The sequence below is a fragment of the Eretmochelys imbricata genome, chromosome 1 (assembly GCF_965152235.1).
Source record: "Eretmochelys imbricata isolate rEreImb1 chromosome 1, rEreImb1.hap1, whole genome shotgun sequence".
Lineage (NCBI taxonomy): Eukaryota > Metazoa > Chordata > Testudines > Cheloniidae > Eretmochelys > Eretmochelys imbricata.
Genome location: NC_135572.1, coordinates 175,700,550 through 175,724,454, shown reverse-complemented (window position 1 = coordinate 175,724,454; position 23,905 = coordinate 175,700,550). Strand labels below are relative to the sequence as shown.

The 23,905-nt window shown below is 41.1% G+C and overlaps 1 protein-coding gene across 1 annotated transcript in view; it reads right to left on the bottom strand.

The window, feature by feature from the left end:
• Positions 1–4,095: 4,095 nt before the first annotated feature.
• Positions 4,096–23,905, bottom strand: part of TMPRSS15 (transmembrane serine protease 15) — an 83,484-nt gene continuing 63,674 nt past the window's right edge. Inside the window, 7 exon segments of the mRNA XM_077815071.1 lie at positions 4,096–4,251; positions 5,803–5,942; positions 9,446–9,541; positions 9,831–10,012; positions 13,413–13,587; positions 13,915–13,964; positions 18,559–18,654. Coding sequence (XP_077671197.1) covers positions 4,096–4,251; positions 5,803–5,942; positions 9,446–9,541; positions 9,831–10,012; positions 13,413–13,587; positions 13,915–13,964; positions 18,559–18,654 — 895 coding nt within the window.

The window sequence follows — 23,905 nt, the reverse complement described above, 5'->3', positions numbered from 1 at the left end:
CCTTAGACTGTGGACATAGTGGTAACAGGGATATTTTGTCCCAGTAGTCACAAGTTTGTTATTCATCTGTATAGACTGGATTGGGGAGATGATGTGTTTCCATAAACCCTGTTTCAAGACATTCCATAACTCCAGACAAAAGGGCTAAAGGAACTTGAAAAATCATTTAGAAGCAAATAAAATTATACATAAATACAAATAGTGTAAAAATAAACTTAATGATGCAGTGGACCAGCACCTGGTCAGGATTCAGCGCTTGGCCAGGATTCAGATTCTTGGAGTGGCTCATGAGACTCCTTACGTGGGCCTGAGTCTCTGAAAGGAAATTGTTTCCTTAGGGAAACCTGTAACTCTCAAAGCTCCCAGAATGCCTTCTTTTACAGAGATGATACTTTTATGCATCATATACACAAATCCAATATGTGTATAAGTACTGTTCTTTTTTCTCTGTATTTTATTTTTTATTTTTAAAGTTAACTCTTTGGAGCTCACGGAGGGGGAGGGCAGCGGGTGGTGCAGGGAGTGAAGGACCAGTTGTGAAGCCATGGGGGAGAGAGAAGAACCACTTTTTCATTTGCAAAGAGAGTGCGTAGCAATTGGGCGATACCAATAGTTCCCAAGGTTTCCCTGGGCAAAAGTGCTGTCACCCTTAGAATCCAGCAGTGAGACTATTGGTAATTATATGGTATTTTCCATAGTTAACAGAAGAGATGCCATCAAAAGTCAAGCAGTTCTAGATATTCATCACCTCTGCGGTCTAAGCTGGTCAGAATTGAGGAGGGGAGGTTAGATATAGGTGTTGACTTACTGTGTCACATTCCATTCTGCTCAGCCCTCTCCAGCCTCTTTTGTCTTCACAAAGAGGCAGAGGGCAGAGAAACAGCCACAGCAGAAGAAGAGAAGAGAAAGAGTAAGGATTCTATTGTTCTGAGGCTAGATGTTTGAAAACTTATGTCACCCCCTAACGAAGTGCCTTCTCACTCCTCCATAATTGCCCTGGCCATTTGCCAGAAGCACCAGCCACAGCTCCAAAAGAATACTGTCCTACCAGTTCCTTGAATCAGTTAGCATCTCAGCAATGTGAGTCTGCTCAGGCCCATATCTTCCATTTCTGCCTTTTTCACAGCTTCCAAGAGCACGCAAAATGACCTGAGATTTTATCTAAAACAGTCTATGTTGCTTGCATATTTAAAGGTAGTAGGGACACAATATGATTTAAAGGCTTTATCTGTTATTTTAAGGGGTACTGTATGTGCATCAGAGTATCTGCTGTTTGCATTTGGAATTCAAAACTATGCAATGAAAAAATAGAAACATGTTGCAATGTTTCTGGCAAGCAAGTTTTCCAGCAACCAGGGCCTCTAATGATCTGGCTGTTATAAATCATTAATGGAGTAAAACTTACAGCATTTATGGTAACATGACACATAGTACTGTCCATTGTAAATTACACCAGTGATTAACTTTCTGAACGTGCATCTTCCACTGAATATAAGGACCTTAGAAAAATCAACAGTAAGAATCAACACCTTAATTTTTTTTTTACTAATTGCAAATTTATTTCACATGATTTTAACTAGGAATAAATTTTTTTAAAACATTTTAATAATTGCTTCACTCACATCAAACTTTGAACTTGGTATAGAATGCCCTGTGTATCTCAGGGGCTGCATTTCATTAGAAAGAAGAAAAGTAGAATCGGAATGTGGAAAACACGTTCCACTATTAGTTGGAAAAGCTGGAGTTTTTGACTTTGACTTTGACATTAACAATTTTTCCCCACATCATCTTAATGATTGATTCACAACCAAAGGGATAGCAATGGCTTGTACTTTAGCAATGATAGAAAGAAATTGTTCTGCATATATTTTTAAGTCCATTTTGGGCAGCTATTCTCCCACAGAGGTGCAAGGATTTATGCTGGTAATGTCTGTTGGTGCTAAAGTTCTGAATTTTCTATTGATGGGAGAAGAGACTCCTTGGCATTACATTCTTTCATATCATGGTCACAGCAATTCATGGTTTTGTAATCCCAAAGCTAGATTAATGCCATGCACTTGGTTTGAGACTGCCTTTAAAAAGGATTGTGAAACTTCAACCAGCATGGAAATCTGTGGGTCCACTATGGGTGAGGTGAGCTGTTATAATCCTACTGATATGTGCTGATTATCTATTTGCTTCTTGGTGCAATTCATAGTATCGGTTGTGATCTTTCATAGTCATTTTGTCCTGGTCGGGGGACAGGGGTAGGATTTACTCGGTCACTTTTGCTGGATCACCTTGTACAGCAAGACATTCCAGAGTGGGCCACAGGCCCTTTTCACTGGAGAGCCCACACCTCTCACACCTTCCTTTTGTGGTCTGCTACAGTCAAATCAGAATAGCAGCACTTTAGGCTGGCATAAATGATGTCACAAGGTGGGGGCAACAGAGGATCAGGTTGATTGTCTGGCAAGATTCCAGGCACAGTATAAGGCCAGACTGAGTAAGGCCTAGTGTTACTTCAGGTTAATAGCAAGGAGTTGGGGGAGAGAGGGATGAGGTCTACGAGACTCTTATTCTGAAGATTTGATTGCCCTTGTTAATAGCTGTACTCAGTGATGGAAGGCACCTAGGCAATGGGCATCATTACATGTGTCTATATAAATAATTACAATTCTTTTAGACTTTTACGTAACACCATGGAATTAATTAGATTTTAATTGTTCTATAGCAGGCACTAAGCAGAAACAAAAGGAACATGTCATATTGTACTAGAATGATTACATCATTAGATACAAACATACATACATTGTGAGTACACAGTTATTTATGTTTACATTTAGAAAAAAAATCTTATTTTGAAAAGAACCCAAGAAATTAAAGCAGTCAGGCTATTTAATATTTTACACAATTGAAGTCCTCTAGTGGGTGATTCACCCTAATTGTTAAAACAAAACAATCCAAAACGTTCTTTTAAAGTCCCTTGTATTGATGACTGAAAGTAAACATGTGATGTACCAAGCAGCAACTTGAGTGGCATGTTTATTTTCCTTGCAAAATTGTCTGAGGATGCTTGTTGTTGGGGGAGGGATAGCTCAATGGTTTGAGCATTGGCCTGTAAACCCAGGGTTGTGAGTTCAATCCTTGAGGGGGCCATTTGGGATCTGGGGCAAAAATTGGGGATTGGTCCTGTTTTGAGCAGGGGGTTGGACTAGATGACCTCCTGAGGTCCCTTCCAACCCGGATATTCTATGCTTTTAAGAGCATTACAGCTTATAACAGAAGAGTTTGTTTTTTGTGTGCACAACTGTCTGTCTATAATTAGATAACTTAGCAGTAATTTCCAGGATGTTTGCCAGAAATAATCATAAAAAATGGTACTCTGTTCATCCCTGGTGTAACTTCATTAATTCCAAAACAGGGACACTAGGGAAAAAAATTGGCTCCAGGTCAGTTTAGCCATTACAAAGCAGCTAGATTGATTTGCACACCATCTCCATGTATAAAACATATTCCAGAACTGTTCGTAATAGGAACAAAGGAGCTCTCATGATCTCATAAACAGTTAGGGTACAGCCCCATTTTGATGTATGGAGATTATTAAACAACATTCCCTATACATTGAAATGAGAATGAATATTGGGAAGGAAAGCATGAAAACCCTGAAAAGCTGTTCAAATGTTTGGCCTGGGATTAATAATTTATATAGCTGTTACTCAATAAATAGTGTATCCTGTGCACATCACAGATTTTACTCCTTCTAAATCTTTGTGCAGGTTTCCATAATGTACTGGGCATTGGTATTTGTTCAATAATATGTCTGTAAGGTGGACAAATAGTAAAACAATATCTCATAGAGCTGTCAATGTAAAGTGGTAAGAACCAGTGGCAAAAAGAGACAACTGGGGCTGTTTTGAAATATTGCTTTCTGACATGATAGAGTTTCTTAATATTTAATGTTTTCCTCCCAAAAGTTTGGTTATGTCTAAATCTCATTTTGAATGACAGGATTTTATTCAGTTTCTCTCACCAGTAGCTTTGAATGCTATGTGGTATATTATAATCTTGCTTATTACTTGCCTTTACATTCTATTTTTGTTTTTTAAAATCAAGCTAACGTATGAATTGTTTTATCCAGTCCACAAATTGTGTGACTCGAACGTACACTCCAGGACGCTGGGGCAATGCACATTGATAGCCAAAGGATGTCACACCTGCCAAAAGCCACCTGTTATTGTCTTGACTCATCAGGGGCCCTCCTGAATCTCCCTGCAATATTGAAATTCAAAAGTTAAAAAAAGAACTGCTCTTGATCTTAAAGTAACTTTGGATCTTCAAGCTGTTTTGCCTGTGTGTATCCCAGTTTTGGTGCACATACTCCTGATGTGCCCAGAAGGGGATCCACATGGAGAAATACTCAAAAGAGAACACTGTTTACTAAATTTTTTAACATAATGTGTGATCTTAAGCTCTTAGACACCTGTTAGTCATGAACTGTATCAACCATGAAGCATAGTAGAACCCTTTGCATTAATTGTTTTACTTATCAACTTTAGGTTATATTCTCTTACCCTGCACAAATCCTGTATAAGTGGGGTTTGCACCGGGGACTTCTGAAAAAGGTCTGGGGGAATAAAATCTCTCTCTCAAAGGCTGAAGAGGAGCTGCAGAAGGCTACAGGCTGTCTGCACTTGCTATATCCTTCCTAATTCATGGTTCTTTGGTTATTGATTACAACACTGATTTGTTGCACTCTGTATAGTATTAAGGCCCCACTCTTCCCTCTTCAGTGTGGCATAAGGGGAAACAAATAAAAGCAAAACAGGTAGGGAAAGCCACACAAGCTTAAGGAATGTGGAGTGGAGCCAAAGCAGTATGACCTCCTTTTTTCTGGGAGTCTGCTGTAACTCCCTAAAGGCAACTTCATTTGGTCTAGTCTTGCAGTTATGGGGCACAAGCCAGAAGCAGCACAGTGTAGATCCAGTGAGAACCACATTACGTAGCATGCTCCCATTAGAATGTGATGAAAACTGTCAGCAAAAACAGAGAGTTCATGCTGCTAGAACTAAGAGTTCAAGCAGAACTAAGTGGAAGCTAGACACAGAATTCAGTGCTGCCTGCCTTCCCATAGAGAGGGAGTGCATTGTAGGCTGAGCTGGGGTGGACAATGGCTCCTTAGGAAGCTATGCTGCTAGAGGGCAGGAAGATCATAAGAGAGCAATTTAGTTGGGGATTGGTCCTGCTTTGAGCAGGGGGTTGGACTAGATGACCTCCTGAGGTCCCTTCCAACCCTGATATTCTACGATTCATGATTCTAACACTGTTGTCTTGTCACAGAGAAGGGCAGCTCCTGCAAGTTGTTGGAGCTTCCATTTCTTGAGGATCTATGGGGTCTAAATGCTTGAAGGTAATGCCCCCTTGCTGCTCTCCATCCATCCAGCTAAAGTCTTTCTTAGGCTTGTATCAGCTTGGTATTTAAGCTTCACACCTCACATTTTCACCCACAAACATCTCTTCCTCTTGAGGAGATTGCTGACCAGAAACTGAGTGAAGTTCAACATGTGGCACTTCCAACACCCCATATCGCTCTGTAGTGGGGTTTTTTAATATCAGAAAGGTTCCTTCAGACCTTAAAATATATGAGCTTGTAATCTTTGAAGCATGTATCTTGTTACAGTATGAAATATGTAAGGCTCTGAGTAGAAATTATATTCTGACAGCGAGTGGCTAGTTTTTAATGATCAGAGGACCAACCAGTGAGCTGTTCAGTAATTAGAAGGAATATAATATAAGCAATGCAAATGGGTTGTTTTTACTTACCTGACAGGAATCTATTCCTCCTTCATCATAGCCTGCACACATCATATTCTCTGTAATATTATATTCTGGCATCTTTTGTTGGCATTTCTCATTTGTTATAAGAGGGACCTCTGCTTCTTGCAATATGTTTGCAGTGGAACCTGATCAAAATAGAGAGTATACACAACCAAACTGATCAAAATGCATAGCATAAACAACAGCCATTATTCTTAGTGATTCAGAAATTTCACTTTCATTACACAGCACTATCGAGGGCCTGGGTTGCCATGTCATTACTTCAGTTTATACCTCACTAAAATGTATCTAGGAACTTAAAAGGCCCTGGCTCACTATCATTAATAGATTTTATCCTCTGTGAGGTAGAATTTATTAACTCTATTTTACAGACGCGGAACTGAGGCAGGGTATATTATGTGACTTGCCCAAGATCACAAATTGAAATAAGGCTGAGCTAGGATTTGAATACCTATCTCCGGAGTCTCAGTCCAGTGTGTTGTGCACTAGGCCCCCCTTACTCCTCAGTCATTGGAGTTATTCTTGAGTAAACAGTAGTGAATGACACCCTGAGCTTTTATAATAGGGATCACCACTAAATTTTGTTTTTCAAATAACTTAATGAAGACCACTAAAATAAATGAATATTATGATGCATGGATCTAAGGATTAATTAAAAATGTGGCTTTGACTATCCAGATTCTTTGAGTACATTGTATGATTTTCAGTTGGTCATTTGAACCCCTTACACTAATGTATGTTATTAATTATTAACCACAGTTTTATGGCGCAATTGTACTCTGAAAGTAGGTCAGCAAAAATGGCAGAGTTGTTCCATGTTTATTGCTCTGTGACACCAGATCAATAGGATTGATTTACAAATGAAAATGTAAATTCTCAGCTCTGGAAATTCAGCCTAGGCTCTAACAGTCAAGCTGCATTCTTTCCTCTGCATGCATCCTTACAAGTAATAATAATATCCTATGAGCCACATTCTGCCATCAGATTCCCCTGTGCTACCTCCTTTGTCTCAGGACAGAATTTGGCTCCATCTGCAATAACAATCTCTGAAAAGTGGAAATCTGCTTTATTATGAAGTACAGTATAAATACATTTCAGGGTGTGTTCATTTTTAAATGGCAATTTTTATTTTGGGTGGGTTATGTAAGGAACATAAAAATTGGTTGCAGGCTGAAATTTTGGCAAATTTTAAAATAATCATTTGGGACATTTTAAAATGTTTGCCACCGAAAACATGTACGTGAGAATTCTCTGTCATTGATGTGGTTGAATTGGGCATGGCAGCATGTATGTGTCATGGCCCACAAGTCATAAACCTGGGTTTCCAAGGTTTATAGCAAGGACTGGCAACCTTTGGCACACAGTCCGCCAGGGTAAGCCCCCTGGTGGGCCGGGCCAGTTTGTTTACCTGCCACAACCGCAGGTTCGGCCGATCGCGGCTCCCACTGGCCGCAGTTTGCCATCCTAGGCCAATGGGGGCTGCGGAAAGCGGTGTGGGCCGAGGGATGTCCTTGCCGCCGCTTCCTGCAGCCCCATTGGCCTTGACCTAGGGGTTACAGTGGATTCTGCAGAAACGGACCTAGGGGTTACAGTGGACGAGAAGCCGGATATGAGTCAACAGTGTGCCCTTGTTGCCAAGAAGGCCAATGGCATTTTGGGATGTATAAGTAGGGGCATTGCCAGCAGATCAAGGGACGTGATCGTTCCCCTCTATTCGACACTGGTGAGGCCTCATCTGGAGTACTGTGTCCAGTTTTGGGCCCCATACTACAAGAAGGATGTGGAAAAATTGGAAAGAGTCCAGCAGAGGGCAACAAAAATGATTAGGGGACTGGAACACATGAGTTATGAGGAGAGGCTGAGGGAACTGGGGATGTTTAGTCTACGGAAGAGAAGAATGAGGGGGGATTTGATAGCTGCTTTCAACTACCTGAAAGGGGGTTCCAAATAGGATGGCTCTAGACTGTTCTCAGTGGTAGCAGATGACAGAACAAGGAGTAATGGTCTCAAGTTGCAGTGGGGGAGATTTAGGTTGGATATTAGGAAAAAAATTTTCACTAGGAGGGTGGTGAAACACTGGAATGCGTTACCTAGGGAGGTGGTGGAATCTCCTGCCTTAGAAGTTTTTAAGGTCAGGCTTGACAAAGTCCTGGCTGGGATGATTTAATTGGGGATCGGTCCTGCTTTGAGCAGGGGTTGGACTAGATGACCTCCTGAGGCCCCTTCCAACCCTGATATTCTATGATTCTATGATCCTATGATCCCTGGTTTATAGGAACAGCCATACTCCAGCCCTCCATCTGGCAGCCTGCTAAGGCTTGCTTACCTGGGATCCAAGAAGCCCAGCCCCAGTTTGAAGCTCTGCCCTTGCAGTACTTTTGGTGGCATCCCAGAGCAGCTGATTGGCCTGCTGGTCCAGCAACAGGCACAGGAAACAGCTGGGCTCCACCCTGTTCTGGACTGTGTGCCCTCCTGCTCCTGCTCCTCTGGCTTGATTTCCTGTCATGTGATTCATGGTTCTGACCTCCAGTTTGTCTTCTGACCCTGATTCCTGTCTAGTGACTCTGGCTCTGGCTACTAGGTCTGGCTGCCCACAACCCAGCCATGACAATATGGGATCTTCGTTAAGAACAGGCAACAACCCCAGAAATGTTAACACTGGGCCTAAATTTCAGCCTTTTGTCTAAAATGAGCCTAAATATTTTTTTAATTTTAAAAAATTTAGATAAACAGCCCTCCTTCGCTGAAGTTTCTCAACAGCAGAAAAGTCCCCTTTTCTTTCCCCCACTTCTGACGAGCTTGTGGTATGGCATATGAACTGCCTGGTGCTCATCCAAACTGAACAATCAGATTTTATGAAAATGGCCTTCCTCTAGCGAAGGACTGGAACCAACTTCTTGCACCCAAATGCTCCTGAAGGCAGGGATGTTCAAAATCTGGATCTGAATTTTATCTCTCTCTGCATCCTCTGTTGCTTTAGCAAGATGGAATGAAGTGAAAAGCAGGATTTCAGCCTTAAATCTACAAAAACAAGGAAATGATGGACATTTTTTTCCATTTGAAGAGTACTCCATTATAGTGAATGGCAAAAAATTCAATCACAGTATATGACCTTTTTCGAGATCTTTAATGTCACAGAAGGTGGCTGAATAAAGAGAGCACTGGACTGGTACTCAGGATACCTTCATTCTAGCTGTGGCTTTGCCACTCAACTGCTGGGTGATATTGTGCAAGTCATCTCACCACTCTGTGACTCAGTTTCCCCACTTGTAAAATTATTATAACACTTCCTTTGTAAACCGCTTTGAGAAATACTGATGAAAGATGCTATTTAAGAGGCAGATATTACTATTACATACAAATCCCGCCCACAAATATGTACAGGCAGCTCACACTGATTTCTATTGTGTGCACACAATCAGAAACATGATAATGGAAATCAAACTGGAAATAAGACATACTTTGTTAACAGGGAGGGAAATTAGCCATTGGAACAACTTCCCAAGCGATGTGGTAGATTTCCCATCACTTGAAGTCTTTAAAATGTAAAGTAAAAAATACATCTCTGACAGCAAACAAAGTTTTCTTCCTTATTTTGTGTGGTATTTTTAAAAGTGTGGTGACTCACCTTGATTTGTAGTTCTACCCCAGCCAGCAACAGAGCAATTAATTCCTGGCAAAAACTGTTGACTTGCTTCTGGTAAGCAAATAGGCTGTATGTAATCTGTGAAAGAGAAATAATTATTTTCAGCTTGATTCCAGTATTCTGGTTTTTGTGATGTCAGTTACCAAAATGCACATTGATCCAAACCCTCTCTTCCTTGCTCAGGCAAAATGTCCAACAAGTGCAGGATTGGTTTTCCCAAGGTTATATCTAATTTATAAGGACAAGTCCCAGTATCCCATAAACCTGTCATTACTGAGTAAAGTCAGGTTGACTAGTCCACTTGGAGCTAGCTCAAATTAATTCATACAGAGTAAATAAATGTATAAGAGAAGATCAACAATCCTACCTGTATAATTCACTTTGAATTGAAGATGCATCATAGCAATGTCATTATTTTTTGTGCGCTTGTTATAATGAGGATTTATGACAATTTGATCGATCTTTCGAATTACTGTCTGAGGATATGTGAGATTCAAAGTGGTATGCAAGCCGAGCACTCCTTTCCACTGAGATGGTATTAAATTCCTCCTAGAGATTGCAATGAATATTCACAATTATTTATGATCAAATGAAGGACTTGAACAATTTGCCATGTATAATTTGTATTAATCTTTAATCCCCTCAAGAATATATATTATTTTATATACACACACTTGGTATATTTTTTCAGATTAAGTGGAGTAGCATAGTATCATTTGAAATTGCCTCTGGTTTTCTGACAGCACTAGTGGCCTAAAGTTTAGTATCACAGAATCATCAGTTCATTTTTGGTATTAAGCCAATAATACATTTATACCGAGTTGCTTGGACAATAGTACAATTATTGAAGAATCATTAATTATTATGACCCTTTAAACAGCTGAAATTAAAAATTCCCATGCAATTAATAATCATCCCTCAGACAGAAAATTATGAGCATGAAATACCTTGGGGATGGTAGACTGAGGGTATATCTACACTGCAACTGGGAGGTGTGATTGCATCACATGTAGACATACCAAAACTAGCTTTAATTTAGCTAGCTCAAAGCTAGCTCAAGTTACAATAGCAGTGAAACCACTGTAGCATGGACAGTGTATGTGTCCAGGGTTCAGGGTGGACAAGACTAGTCCCGTGCTGTCACACCTTCACGGCTATTGTTACTCAGGCTAGCTAGATCAAAGTTAGCTCAGGTATATCTAGACATGCTGCAATCGTACCTGATTGCAGAGTAGACATACCATTAGAAATCTGATTTTTAATTTTTTTTTTAACCTACAGCTGAAGAAAAAATCTAGAAAATCAGAAGTTAAGACTATCTGAACATAATAGAAACACAGTATTTAAATGAAAAAAGAAATATGACAAGTTTGTTCTTCTACAATCTGTATTTATTGTTAAGCTGTAAAGGATGTACTTTAGTTAGAGACCTGCTTTATAGCTGAAGTTGTTTTGAATCATCAAATGTCCACTGAATGAACTGATTTACAAACAATATAAATACTTATGAGCTGGTGGAAGCTGAGCACCCAGATTTCCTTCAGTTCTCTATTGTGATTGAAATGCAACAAATATTGGTGTCTGTAAAAACACAGTGATGAATACAGACTCTCTCTGAATATGGTGAAAATAAAATTCATGTACATCTACACGATTAACAAAAACAAGATGCAAGCAAACACCTCAATTAATGCTCAAGATGTAGAGATAGTAAATGATTTCAGTTATCTGGGATCATACATATCCAACCAAGGAGGCTGTTCTAAAGAAATTGAAAGAAATGTAGGGATGGTTTGCTCTGCAATGACCCCCTAACAAAAATTTGGAAAAAAACCCATAGAATCTTAAAACGTACAAAGTTTCAACTGGTGAAAAGCTTAATTTTCTCAATAGCAACCTACGGATGTGAATTGTGGGAAATTAAGGCTTCTGAGAAGAAAACTGAAGCCTTTGAAATGTGGTGCTGGCAAAGACTTTTGCATATCTCTTGGATGGAAAAGATGAGGAATGTTTATGTTCGGAACATTGCTGGAGAGAAGCAGACTCTGTTGTCAGAAATCAACCGGCACAAACTTATGTACTTTGGTCACATCAGGCACAGAGATGGAAATAACTTTGAGACAGTTATCACAAAAGGAATGGTGGCAAGTCATTGTTAAAGGGTATGATAACTGAGGAGATGAATAGATGGTGTGTAGCAGATTATTGGGAAATCATCTGCTAAGTGCTCATAGGTAGCAATAGATAGAGAAGGCTTCAGTAAATTCTGCCATGTCACCAATATTCAGACATAAATAAATGGAATTTAGTTACTTACAATAGTGATAGCTCTTCCATGATTTTTTAAACACTATGTTTTCCTATTCTTGGTCCTCCCTACAGCACTTTAATTGTAGACATCATGGTGACATATTGTAGGAAATATTTTAAAATATACCTCATCTCCTCACATTCTGGGTAGTGCACCATAGAGACTACTTGAGTTGATTAACACATCTATTCAGACAAATTGAGATTCATTCCAATTGTATAGAGTAGTGTAAATCTTGATCAGTCTCTCATAGTGTACGGCAGAGAGTCATAATTACACAGGCAATACTAAATTTACCTTTATGAGATAAGATGTCATTCTTTACTCTCACACCATTGGGAAAGCTCTGAGTGAGTAATGAAGACACCCAACTAATTACGGATAAACTGCAAATGCTTGATGAGGTATCATATATTTAATGTATACTACCTTCCATTTTCAAAAAAGTGTCTCTTGATTTCAGTGACTCCTTACTGGAGTCATTGAAATGTGGGGCTACTAAAAACTCCAGGAGCTGTGAGCTGGACTCCATCTCTTATTAGGTGAATGAATAATTCAGTACATAATAATTAAATGATGAGCTGGGTTGTTAACTATACCTATCACTAATTTCAGGATTTTCCCTAGTCTGGTGCAGACTTCAGTGGTCATGTCATTTTTATAAAACTGGGTCCCTGCTGTATATGAGTTTTCACCACAATATTATACATTGGGGGATGGGAGAGAGAGAAAGAGAGATTACGTGTTTTAAAAATCCTACAGAACTGTCTCAAGTCCCCTACATTAATTTTTCCTCATACTTTCTATTGACTCTGGCTATTCTCCATTTGAACAGTTTTGTTATTGGGTATGATTTTCAAATACCTAATCTGAATCATTTATCTGATGGGCCTTCAGACCACTGAATAATTCTTTTTCAACTTTGAAAATAAACAATTAATTTGGCAAAACAACATTATTCTAGCATGAAAAAGTCATTTTACTGAGGCAAAAATAACAGAATATTATTAAAACCATAAATGTAAGCCCTGATTCCGTAGTCAGATCCATCAGAACATCACAATATAGGATTGGACATACCTCCTGGTCAATGAGTTCAGTTCCCTGCTATCAAAGGCAACCACATCTATTCTCTTTCATAGGATACATAAGGGGAGATCCCTGTCAATATGTGGTTCCTATTGACTTCAGTGGGACTTTATGGGTTTGTTTACATTGCAAGAAAAAACCTGCGGTACCAAGTCACAGAGCCCATGTCAGCAGGGCCCAGGTTGAGGGTCTAAAAATTTCAGTGCAGACTTTCAGGCTTGGGCTGGAGCCTAGGCTCTGAGACCTTCTCCCCTTGTGGGGTCTCAGAGTTCGTGCTACAGCCCAAGGCTGAATGCCTGCATTGAAATTTTATAGCCCCGCAGCCTGAGCCCTGTGAGTCCAAGTGAGCAGACCAATGCCGCAGGTCTTTTATCACAGTGTAGACATACCCTATGTGGCTAGCAGTGTTGCCCCATGCGTATCTGATTGACAGGTCAGGGCCATTCCGTAACCCAGGTTTATGAATGAGCATCTTTCCATCATTATACATGAACATTTGGGAGTGCCAACATGGTATATGTATTAACTTAAGGAGAAAGTAAACATTACCCATATACACAGTGCGCTGCTGAGACTAGCCATTCATCACTGATGAGGGAAGCTCCACATACAGGTTTTTCATTAAAAAACAGTGAGACTACCCAAGGCCAAGCTCCTTCTTTGGAATCACTTCCACCTACAATCCTTGCACTGATCTCCTGAGTTATGAGTCGTTTTCCACAAGCTGAAATTTGAAAGGGGAGGGGAGATCTGAAATTAATTTATGCCGTATTTCAAGATGTGCCCAAGATACAAAGTTCCAGTCTGGAACAGGATCTGATCTTCCCTAAAGTTCAGGAGGGTGGTGGGAGGAGGGGGTGGTGGATATCTTCTTTTTGTTTGCACCCATTGTATGCAAACAACTGAACATAGTAAATGTTCCTGCTTCATGGTTTATATGAAAATACAGTTTATATTTCACTGCCAAAATCTTTCAAACAATATACATGAAGTTTATGGACCTAACAATTTTATTTTTGAAGTGGAAGTTTCTTATGAAACACTTACTTACGTTTATTGTTGCATTGTAGATAAATCACCAGATTACTGAGACACTGTTTGCTAGAATGAAAGCACAGTTGTTAAAAACACAGGTATCTGCATGCCAGGTGACATTACATGAATATGTTTAAGTGCAGTTTAGAAGCACTACAAAACTTCTTTTGTTTTGTTTCCTTATTCTAAAGTAAAACCATGGTGTTAATATGCAGTAATTTGCCTGTACTGCCCAATGCTTAAATGGATATTGCACATATAATTTCTCCTTTGCTGTACATTTGATTAAAAACAGCGTATTATAGAAATAAAAGTAGCTTAATTTTTAGGGGGGGAATGTCATCTGCTAAAATTCTGAATCCAATACAAACTGAATTCACTATGGATTTTTTGCTGCCTTCTTAGGTGTTTTCAGGAACTTGCCACTAGAGATCAGTGTAACCAAAGAATTAAAAAAATATATATATTAGTCTGATATCAGTTTAGCTTTCATGGAGATAACACTGCACTGTAGAATATATATAGACACATATAAAGGCTTAGGAATTATTTAGAAGAGACATAAAGCCAGAAGCCTGAAGAGCACAAGGCCACAGATCAAAACTACTCAAGCATTTCTGACACCCAGAGGTTTTAAGATTATCTTCATAGCTTGTAATGAATCTGAACACTGGGGACAGTGCCTGTGCCACCAATTAAATTTGATATATACAAAAATATACCGGGAAAGAATATCACTGGAGGACTAGTTTAATGCACAGTTTGTTTTTTAAATGTATACAGAGTAATATAGCATGATTGTATAAATGTAGCTATCAACATTTCCCTATTATACAGTAACATACACTCTCATATTGTAATCCAGAATCACTGTATAGTTTTCACATTGCAAATATCTTCTATTTTCAGTCTTACATATAACCCCAAGGATGTGGTTTACACCATTGAAGCCAAATTCTTCAGTCTTTACTCAAACTCCCATTGAAAACTCATAAGCCCTTCTAAACCAGCTGTACATTGGGCCATCTGGCAGGGAGGATGAATAACATGGCACAGAAAAGGGTAGGGCAGCGAACACACCGGCTCCCAGCAGGATTGCACAGTAACTGGGAACTTTTGCATAGGAGCTCCATCTCCACCAAACTGCCTTACATGGATTCCATGGAGCTGCAGAGGGTGCAGGAACTAATGCAGCCCACTCCTTATGCAGGTCCAGCGGGAGGTGGGATAGAACGTTAGCTCATCTGGACAGGGCCCATGCCTTCTATGATGGTGATACAACATCTAGCATCTTCCACTCTTTAATCTATAGCAGGGAGCTATGGGTAGGAGTGGCAACTCACTGAGGTATTTCTTACACTGCTGACACCCTCTGTTTGCCATGATCAGAGGGACTTCAAGCTAGTGGGCCTCCACCTTTACTTCATGTTGGAGCTGTCAGTCTGGAGACTGGCTTTGGACTGTTCATCCCATTTGTCATTCCTATTGATGCCAGCTGGGTAGCTGAGGAGGATCCATTCCCCTTAGAGTTGGATGAAAATTTTCAGTTGAATGGTTTATTAGCCGAAATATGCAGTTTGGACCAGCCTGAAAGTATTCCTGATTTTGAAACAAATTTGCCAAATGCTTTTGGCCAAAACAATGATTTGGGATTTGGTGCGATTCGCAAAATGGACAGAGAGAAGGTGGTGCCACCACCTTAATAACTTTTAGCCAGTGTTTAAGGCATTCAACTGAATCCAATTGCCCCACCGTACCTGATGTGGAGAAGGGATTTGAACTTGGGTCTCCCACATTGCAGAAAAGTGCCCTAACCAATAGAACAGCTTCAATAGGAGAGACTGAAACAGCCCCACGGAGGCATACGCTACAGTCCAGTGGCTAGGGTTACACTCCTGCAATGTTGGAGAGCTGCGTTCAAATCTCTTTTTTACATCCGGCAGAGGGGGAGAATGAACCTGGTTCTCCCACATCCTGTGTAAGCACCCTAATCACTGGGATAAAGGTTATAAGATAGGCAGCACCAGCTCTTTCCCTTCCCCTCATTCCCACATTTGGTGAATCTAGCCGTTCATTTCCTTTGCTATTATTTTTAAAAGCATCTGGAACGGAAACAATATATTTTATTTTGGGTCAAATGAAATGTTCTGTTTGATACAAAATGAAACATCTCTTGACATTTTCAATTTGCCAAAATTTTTCAGAATTTTTATTTTGGTTTGATTCAAACCAAAATTGTTTTTCAATGTTTCAGAGCTGCCGATGAGCCAGAAAAATCAATTATTTGCCCAGTTCTAATCCCCCTCCTCTCCCATTGAAATGTCAGGGAGGCCTGGTGCATGCTGACTGCTTCCCCTGCGTGACCTCCAAAAGGCCCACTTGTCACACTGTATATAGAAGCTGGGCTGGCAGCAACTCCTGCGGTGGTGGTGGATGACTTTGATGGCTGCTTGCACCATTCCTCCTGCCCTCCCGGTGCTCCAGCTGGGCAGTGGGGGAAGCCCCTGAACCCTGACCCAGCTTCCCAACAGGAGTTTGTGGGGGGGCAAGCCCCCATGCCCCTACCCCATTTCCCTGGTAGGAGCACTGGGGGAGGGGGAACTGCAGGAGGAAGGGGGTGGAGAGGGGCCCCCACTTGCTCTGACCCAGGGCCCCCCAAATCTCTAACCCATCTCTGGCTGTGGAGCCTGCCATGCCACAGAGCTGCTTCGTGTTAAGCCCCACCAATGCTTCTAGGGCTAGGATCTGGCCCAATGCTAATGTTATCCTTCTGTCAGTAAATAAATTCCCTGTGTGTCCCGGATGTGAACAGTGGTTTCATCTCTGGGTCATATTTTACTATCCTTAATCAGTCAAAACTCCTGCGACCTTCAAAGGGAGTTTTGACTGAGTAAGGACTAAATGCAGTGTGGGATCTGGCCTTCATGTATTGATTATCAGTTGACTTTATTATTATTAGTTTATTTTACTAAAAGAAAAACACTGTCTAATCGTCCTCTCATTCTGTAACATTACGACTTCTGTGAAACTACATGAGGGTATAATGGTATCACCACAATACAGTGACCCTTATCAGGAGTTCAGATGATAAACAGAAAAGAAATCTCTTTCTGCAGTAGGAATGCAGTTAAGATGAACGGTCTTCTTCCTTTTCCTCTTGTTCTCCTCATTCTTTAGTGTCTAACTGATAGTAATAGAAGACACCTTTAAATCATAGGCTGCTCTTTAAGATCTCTCATGGCAATGCTTGTTTAGACATACATTTTATTAAAAAAAGAAAAATAGCTTTTAATGATCCTCCATTACTCTAAGATGTTTTTTTTCCCCCACCACCAGTGAGACTGATAAATATTTGGTATTAACAGAATAGAATTAGAACAGAAAATGTATCAATCAGCTCCCAGCAGGGAAAAAGAAAACTCTGCAGCAAATTAAATATTCTCTATAGCTTTACTACTGTGCAATATGGCTCATAAGTGAAGCCTACAAGACTATTGATGCATCCCATCTTCAATCCAGTCTAAGCAACTGAGCAATTATATGGTGATTTTCTGTGTCAGTGCATCCATCAAGGTTCCAGGAAAATGTAACTGTTAATGTGATAGGACTACTAAGCTTTCTTAGCTCCTTTAAGGCATTGTTTTAACTGAGGTGTGAACTGTCTTGCTAGTCAATGGCAAGCACCTCTCCTTTTATAGGTGTGCCTAAAGCACGGGCACCTCTTGTGAACATAATTCTTTAAAACCATTAAATTCAGGGTCTAGAGTCAAGAAAAGCTCCCAGTTATTCCAAACCCATAGGAATCCTTCAAAGTCACATCAGATACGATATAAGGTAAAAGAGATTAGGGGCTAGGATATGATTCTGAACAGCTCCTCGCTTAATGAGCTGATTTCTGTAAGAAAGATATGGAGACAAAGCCAGAAGCACTATACACGCCTCATTTTATTTTTGTTACTACCACTTGCCTTAAAACATAGCCAACCAGGAAGAGAAGGACATGCTTTTTTTTTTTTCCTAGCTGGCTATTACATTTGTATTGCTCTCTGTTCTTGTTATGGACTGGTCACAAATCACCAGTTTTCAGTATTTTCCTAACATTTTATATTTAATATGAGAAGCAGTGTGGGCTACAAAATAGGACACTGGACTGGGTTAACAGATCTGGGTTCTTCTATTCTTGCCATCAATCTGAGTGATGATATTGGCCAAGTCACTTCACTTCTCTGGACCCCTTATTCTCCATCTGTAAAATGGGGTTAATGATACTTAATGTAAAAACTTTGAGATCTACGGATACAAATGCTATGCAAGAATAGTACTATTTATTACTGTAATCACAGTAGCACCTAGATGCCCTAACCAAGATTGTAACATACAAACAGATAGAGACAGTCCCTGCCCCAAAAGCTTACAATACACAACACATGGCAGGGGAAACAGAGACATGAAATGACTTGCTCCAGGTCACACACAAAGTCAGTGGCAGAGATGGAATAGAATCTAGGTCTCCTGGCTCCCAGGGCAGTGCCTTATATACTAGACCACATTGGATTTCAACTAAAGTAAAGTAGAACAAGACATTTATTATTATATTTATTTTTATTTACCACTATAATCAATTTGATCCTTAATGTGAGAAAGATGCACTGATGCCTACCTTGGTGTAATTATTAGGCTCTGGTTAGCTGCTTTGGTGATTTTTACAAACGGCCCATTTCCAGTGGATAACATCGCTGATGATGTAGTCATATTTCTAGGAAGAGGGAAAAAAATGAGACATTTTTAAGATACTCATTGTGTTTCTCTGACTGAATAACATTTTAAAAATGATTATACGTGGTAGTACTGGTTCCTAGAATAGTGGGTATTTATTCAAAGATTTTTTGAGGTTTGAAATCTAAAGGAAAAAGAACAGAAACAATGCCACCACTCAAAGGTACTGCACTACCATTTTTAAAAGATAGAGAGTTAAATTTTATTATGCAATGTTCAACAATAGTCAATTGAAACTTGTGTACTACAGTTCTGTACTTTGGGGGGAAACAGTATTATGTACACTGGGCTTTACAGAACAAATAGAGGTGCATTCTCTATGGAGAAGAGTTTAAAGTCAAAGGCCTTGATGGAGCTATTTGTGAAATGAGATATTACTTAATGTGAAAATGGCAGAGCCTAGCGCTAAATTAAGAACAGAAAAGACAACTACCCAGAGGGACAGCAATGGACAAGAACAAGTATAATATGATTGTCAAGTTACTTGGGAGGCTACTGTGTATGTCTTGGTGGTTAGAACTTTTTTTCTAAAAAAAACCTCAGTGTTTTTAAACCTGACTTCAGAATGGCATACAAAAACCTAGCCAGCTTGAGAATTTCAGCTGAGCAGAAAATACATGCATTTATCCTCTGTTGACTCACACTTTGTTTAATTATCACATCTGTGCAATGTCAGAATAATATACGGCCATTCTAATATGGGAGCATCTTACATGCACTTTGCACTGGGATAAGTGGCTGCCCAAGACGCAAGGCAGTGGTGAAGCAATTCTACAGTACTTACGTATGCAGTTGGGAGAGAACTATAACTAACTCCCCGCAAACTAATGGTAAATTCTGATCTGAACTTCTGCATCCTGAGCCAGTTTCTTTAATGAGCTGAACCAGAACCCAGTGGGTGTGATTCTCCACTGTCACATCAGTTCCATGCCAGTTGCATGTTATTGAATTTAACGGAGCCAGGCTAGTGTAAAAGTGGTATTGGGCTGTGAACACTAAACCCCCTACATTTGGCAGAAGGTTAACTCTGGATTCAATTCAAGAGGCAATCTTAGTAACATGGGTCTGTTCATAGTTACAAGTCCATTCAAACCAACTTGCCTCAAAAGCAATCTGGAAAGGGAATACACCCTTATTACACACCCAATGTTCAGTACAATACAGTACAGTAGCATTGTTTTACTGTAATGACATATTCATGTACCTGAAAAATTCCATCCTAGCAGTTACTTGGCCTCACAGGCATTTGCAGGAACATAATAATGAATTATACCAAAATACACTGAATCAAAATTCTTCCCTGATTTACACTCTGTGCAACCTCCCTGACATCTTCAGCTTTCTCGAGAACTGGGGAATTTCTCTAATGGCTAGTAATAGGGGAGGGATAAGCTGGTTCCAGTGGCACAGATCTTCTGGCGGAAACTTCAACATCCTCTCTTTAAGGGTTCGATTAAACTGCTCTACTAACCCATCAGTCTGCAGGTGATACACGGACATTTGGAGCTTTTTCATTCGTAACAGGTCGCAGACCTGTTGGAACAGTTGTGAGGTGAAATTGGTACCTTGGTCTGTCAGGACTTCCTGGGGGAGAGACACCCAGGGAAAGATTCTGTAACCACAGTTTTTGCTGTGACTTTCTGGAGGGGGATTGCCTCCTCAAACCAGGTGGTGTAGTTGAGGATTGTCAGGATATATTGGAACCCCATGACTTTCTTCAGGAGGGGTCCTACCAGGTCCATTGTGACTCTCTCATAGGGGGTGTCGATCACTGGCAGGGGAACAAGGGAAGCCTTCAGTACCCTTCATGGGGCTGTGAGTTGACACGCTGGACAGAAGTCACAAACAACCCTTTACCTCCTGGTGTACCCTGGGCCAGAAGAACCATATCAGGATCTGGGCTAAAGGTCTTCTCATGCCCCAGATGTCCCGCCGTGGGAATGATGTGGGAAAGCTGCCAGGTGGCCTGACAGTGGCATCGGGGGACTACCAGCTGGGTCTGGATGTCCTCGGTCTGGGAGTCATGATCGACTCGCTAGAGGCAGTTGCCAGTCAACTAGAAGCGGCGATACTGCATTTCCGGGGGGATGGGTTCCATAATCTTCCCATCAACATGAGCCAACTGCTCATAGGCCCATCTGAGGTTTGGGTCCTCCCACTAATCATGGTTAAAGTCTGAGTCTAAACCAGGGGGTTCATCATGAGTGGGAGGCCTGCGATCACCCCCTTCATCAAGAAGGTCCTGGTCAGCCTTGAGGTATTGCTGGTTGCTTGGGTTAAGGTTCCTGGGTGCCCAGTCTGTCCCTTCCAGGACCTCTCCCACAAAGATGCCCTGGGGCTGTTGGGACTCGAGGCTCATGGTGTGCAGGACCCCCAAGAAGCTGCTCCAGTCTCGACCTAAGATGATGGGCTAGGCCAGCCTTGGTGACAGATCCACTATCATAATCCTCATATCCCCCCTCACAGTCAAGGTGACCCAGGCCTGAGGATAGCGATCTGTGTAACCCTGCCAACAGCAGCAGCACACTACGTGTCTGGGGGCTTCACAAGGTCCTGACATACCAGAGTCTGTCCACAGAGTTCATGAGGGTGGAGATCCAAATTCCGTCCACGTCTAACAGGGTCATCACTTGGCCCTGGGGGCTGCTTACATGCCCAAGATTCCCTGGTCCAGACTCAGCTGAAACTGAGGAAGGCCTCCAGGTCACCTTTGGGACCCATTTTTGTCAGGCTCCCAAGCACCATGGGGTTAGTCGGGGTCACTGCTCCCCCAGGATTGGAGCTGCTGGGTGTCAGTACCAACACAGCCAGCTGCTGCAAGCACTGCCATTCTTGGTGCTGGTGTTGGACCCCCAGCTCTTGAATCAGTTGCTGTTGCAGGCATTGCTGCTGCTGATCAAGCTGCACCACATGCTTCTGCTGTTGGCACTTGGTGAGCCACTCTGTGAGCTTCTTGACCTCCATCCTTCCTGGTTGGAAGGTTCCCCGTTCTATCATCCGGCACATGGGGGGGATTTGATATGCTGCTTTTCTGGGCTTGTCCCCTTGTTTCAGGGGTGGGATGATGCCTGAATTCTCCAACAATTGTAGTGGTCCCTCACTCTGCCTCATTACAGGCAGACAGTAATCAATAGTCTATGGGGGAAGCTCTTGCCCTCTGGGAAGGGCCAGGCACAAACAGTCTTTAGCCCACAGCCTCCTGCCTGGGATAGACCGCAAGTAACAGTTTATAAGGGTCTCTGGCCCTCTGGCCAGGGTAGAGCACAGATAGTCTTTGGTGCAGACCTCTGGGTCTAGAATTAGTTTGCAGCCACCCTGAGTGTGAGAAGGCAGTGTCTCATGATCCTTTTGAATACACATTTTAAATCTGATTGAGTTAGAAAGGATTGCAGGTTTTTGCCCTATTACAGGATCTCTTTCAACCAAACTCCCACTGACCTCTGACTATCTACTCAGTGCTTTTCTTCTCCTACATTTCTTGCTCTTTTCTCAGCAAAGTGAGAACTAACTATTTCTACCTCTTGCTCCTCTATTTGACTAATGCAATGCTGTCCAGATTACTGTTCTAGATTTCTCTCAATTTTTCTCTAGTCTTTGACACCTCCTCAAGATAATAGTCCCCTCACTTCCTGAAAGCAAGTTTAACATGCTTCTCTGAGTTAACCCTCAAGAGTTTCTCTTGATTTATCAAATTACAGCAAGTTAGTTGACTAAAGGTTCTTAGATATCTTGTTGGAAGACATAAAACTGCAAATTCCAAGAATTTATGCGTGACACATGAGATGTGTACTGGATTGTAATCTGTTGAATAAAACACCACCTCATTAAAAATCAATGAATAGCTTTTGTATTCTTTCTTCCTTTTCAGTAAAGATAAAAGGAAATCAAGTGCCTTTATTGGAAAGCTATTATTGTAATAACATGTTTCATTCAGTAGAGCCAGGATTTCAGTTATATAGCAACATTATTTCCATTATGCAAGAGAACATATACATGGTGATGCAGGTCATGTGTGCCCTGAAAGGATTCAGGGAACTGTTCTGATGAGATTCTTCTATTGTTCTGTCACATACTGATCAACAGTTGGAAACAGAGAAAAATAGGATTTAAAATGAAGGAAGAAGCCATAAGCATTTAGAAATATGTCTGCTCTTACCTTTGCTAATCCAAACTCCTTTCTTGTATGATTTAATTTCTCAACATAATGGGCTGAATCTTAAAATCTGGATTTGGGATTTAATATTGGAACCTCAATTGATGAAAGCAGTTTATTGGAAGTTTCCCAAACTGTGATTAAATGCTTACAGTCAAAGAAAGGAAGTCCAGGGTGCTTACTGGGACTTGGGAGATCCTGGTACAATTTCCTGCTTTTGCACAGACTTCCTGTGTAACCCTGGGCAAGTTGCCTTAGTGCCCCACCTTTAAAATGGGGAAAATAGCACATCCCTATCTTACAGGGCTCCCCAGACTCCTTCACTTATTAACAGTGGAGATACTGGCTCAGAAGATATTATCAGGTCCTTAGGGACCTGAATTCTTTCCGTACTGACAGTATCAAGGATTGGGACAAGTGGGAAACTGTGGACGATGGCTTTAGTACAATGCAGCTGTCACCAAGCACTTGGCATGGGATTCCCTTGGTACCATAGATAGGTGAGCAGTCTTTCTGGTTATTGGTAGTGAGTGTTGTTCAGGGATGGACTTGGTTTTTTCAAGCCTGTCTCTGCTCCTCTGGGTATGGGTATCTGAACTCTGTACTGAGTCTGTCTTAGATGACTGATTCCTCTTTGCCTTTGCTGTACTGGCCTCACTCAGATCTTGCACAGAACACCTCTCAGGACTTGATGTCTCCGTAGTCTTCTTGTGAGGTGGTGACTGATAACTTCTTGGAGACTTCCTCCTCACATACTTTTGCTTAGAGGCAGATGTAGATGAGGACTTCGGCACCATAAATGTACTCTGTGTCATGGTACTGCCTACCTTTCTGCTGGTCTCTAGTGACTGAGATATTGATGTGGATGGGGCACTAGCTGTACTAGGAGGTCTATGTACAGTGGGGACTCTCTCCCAGATCTGAAGCTGGATGTAAATCTTGCTCCATCATAAGGAGTTTAAACTTAATTTCTCTGTTTTTGGGGGATCTCCCTTTGAAGGAAGTACAGATCCTCCACTTGCTGGGGATATGAGACAGCAGAGGTACTGGGAGAGTCTGTCACTTGTTGGAATAACCT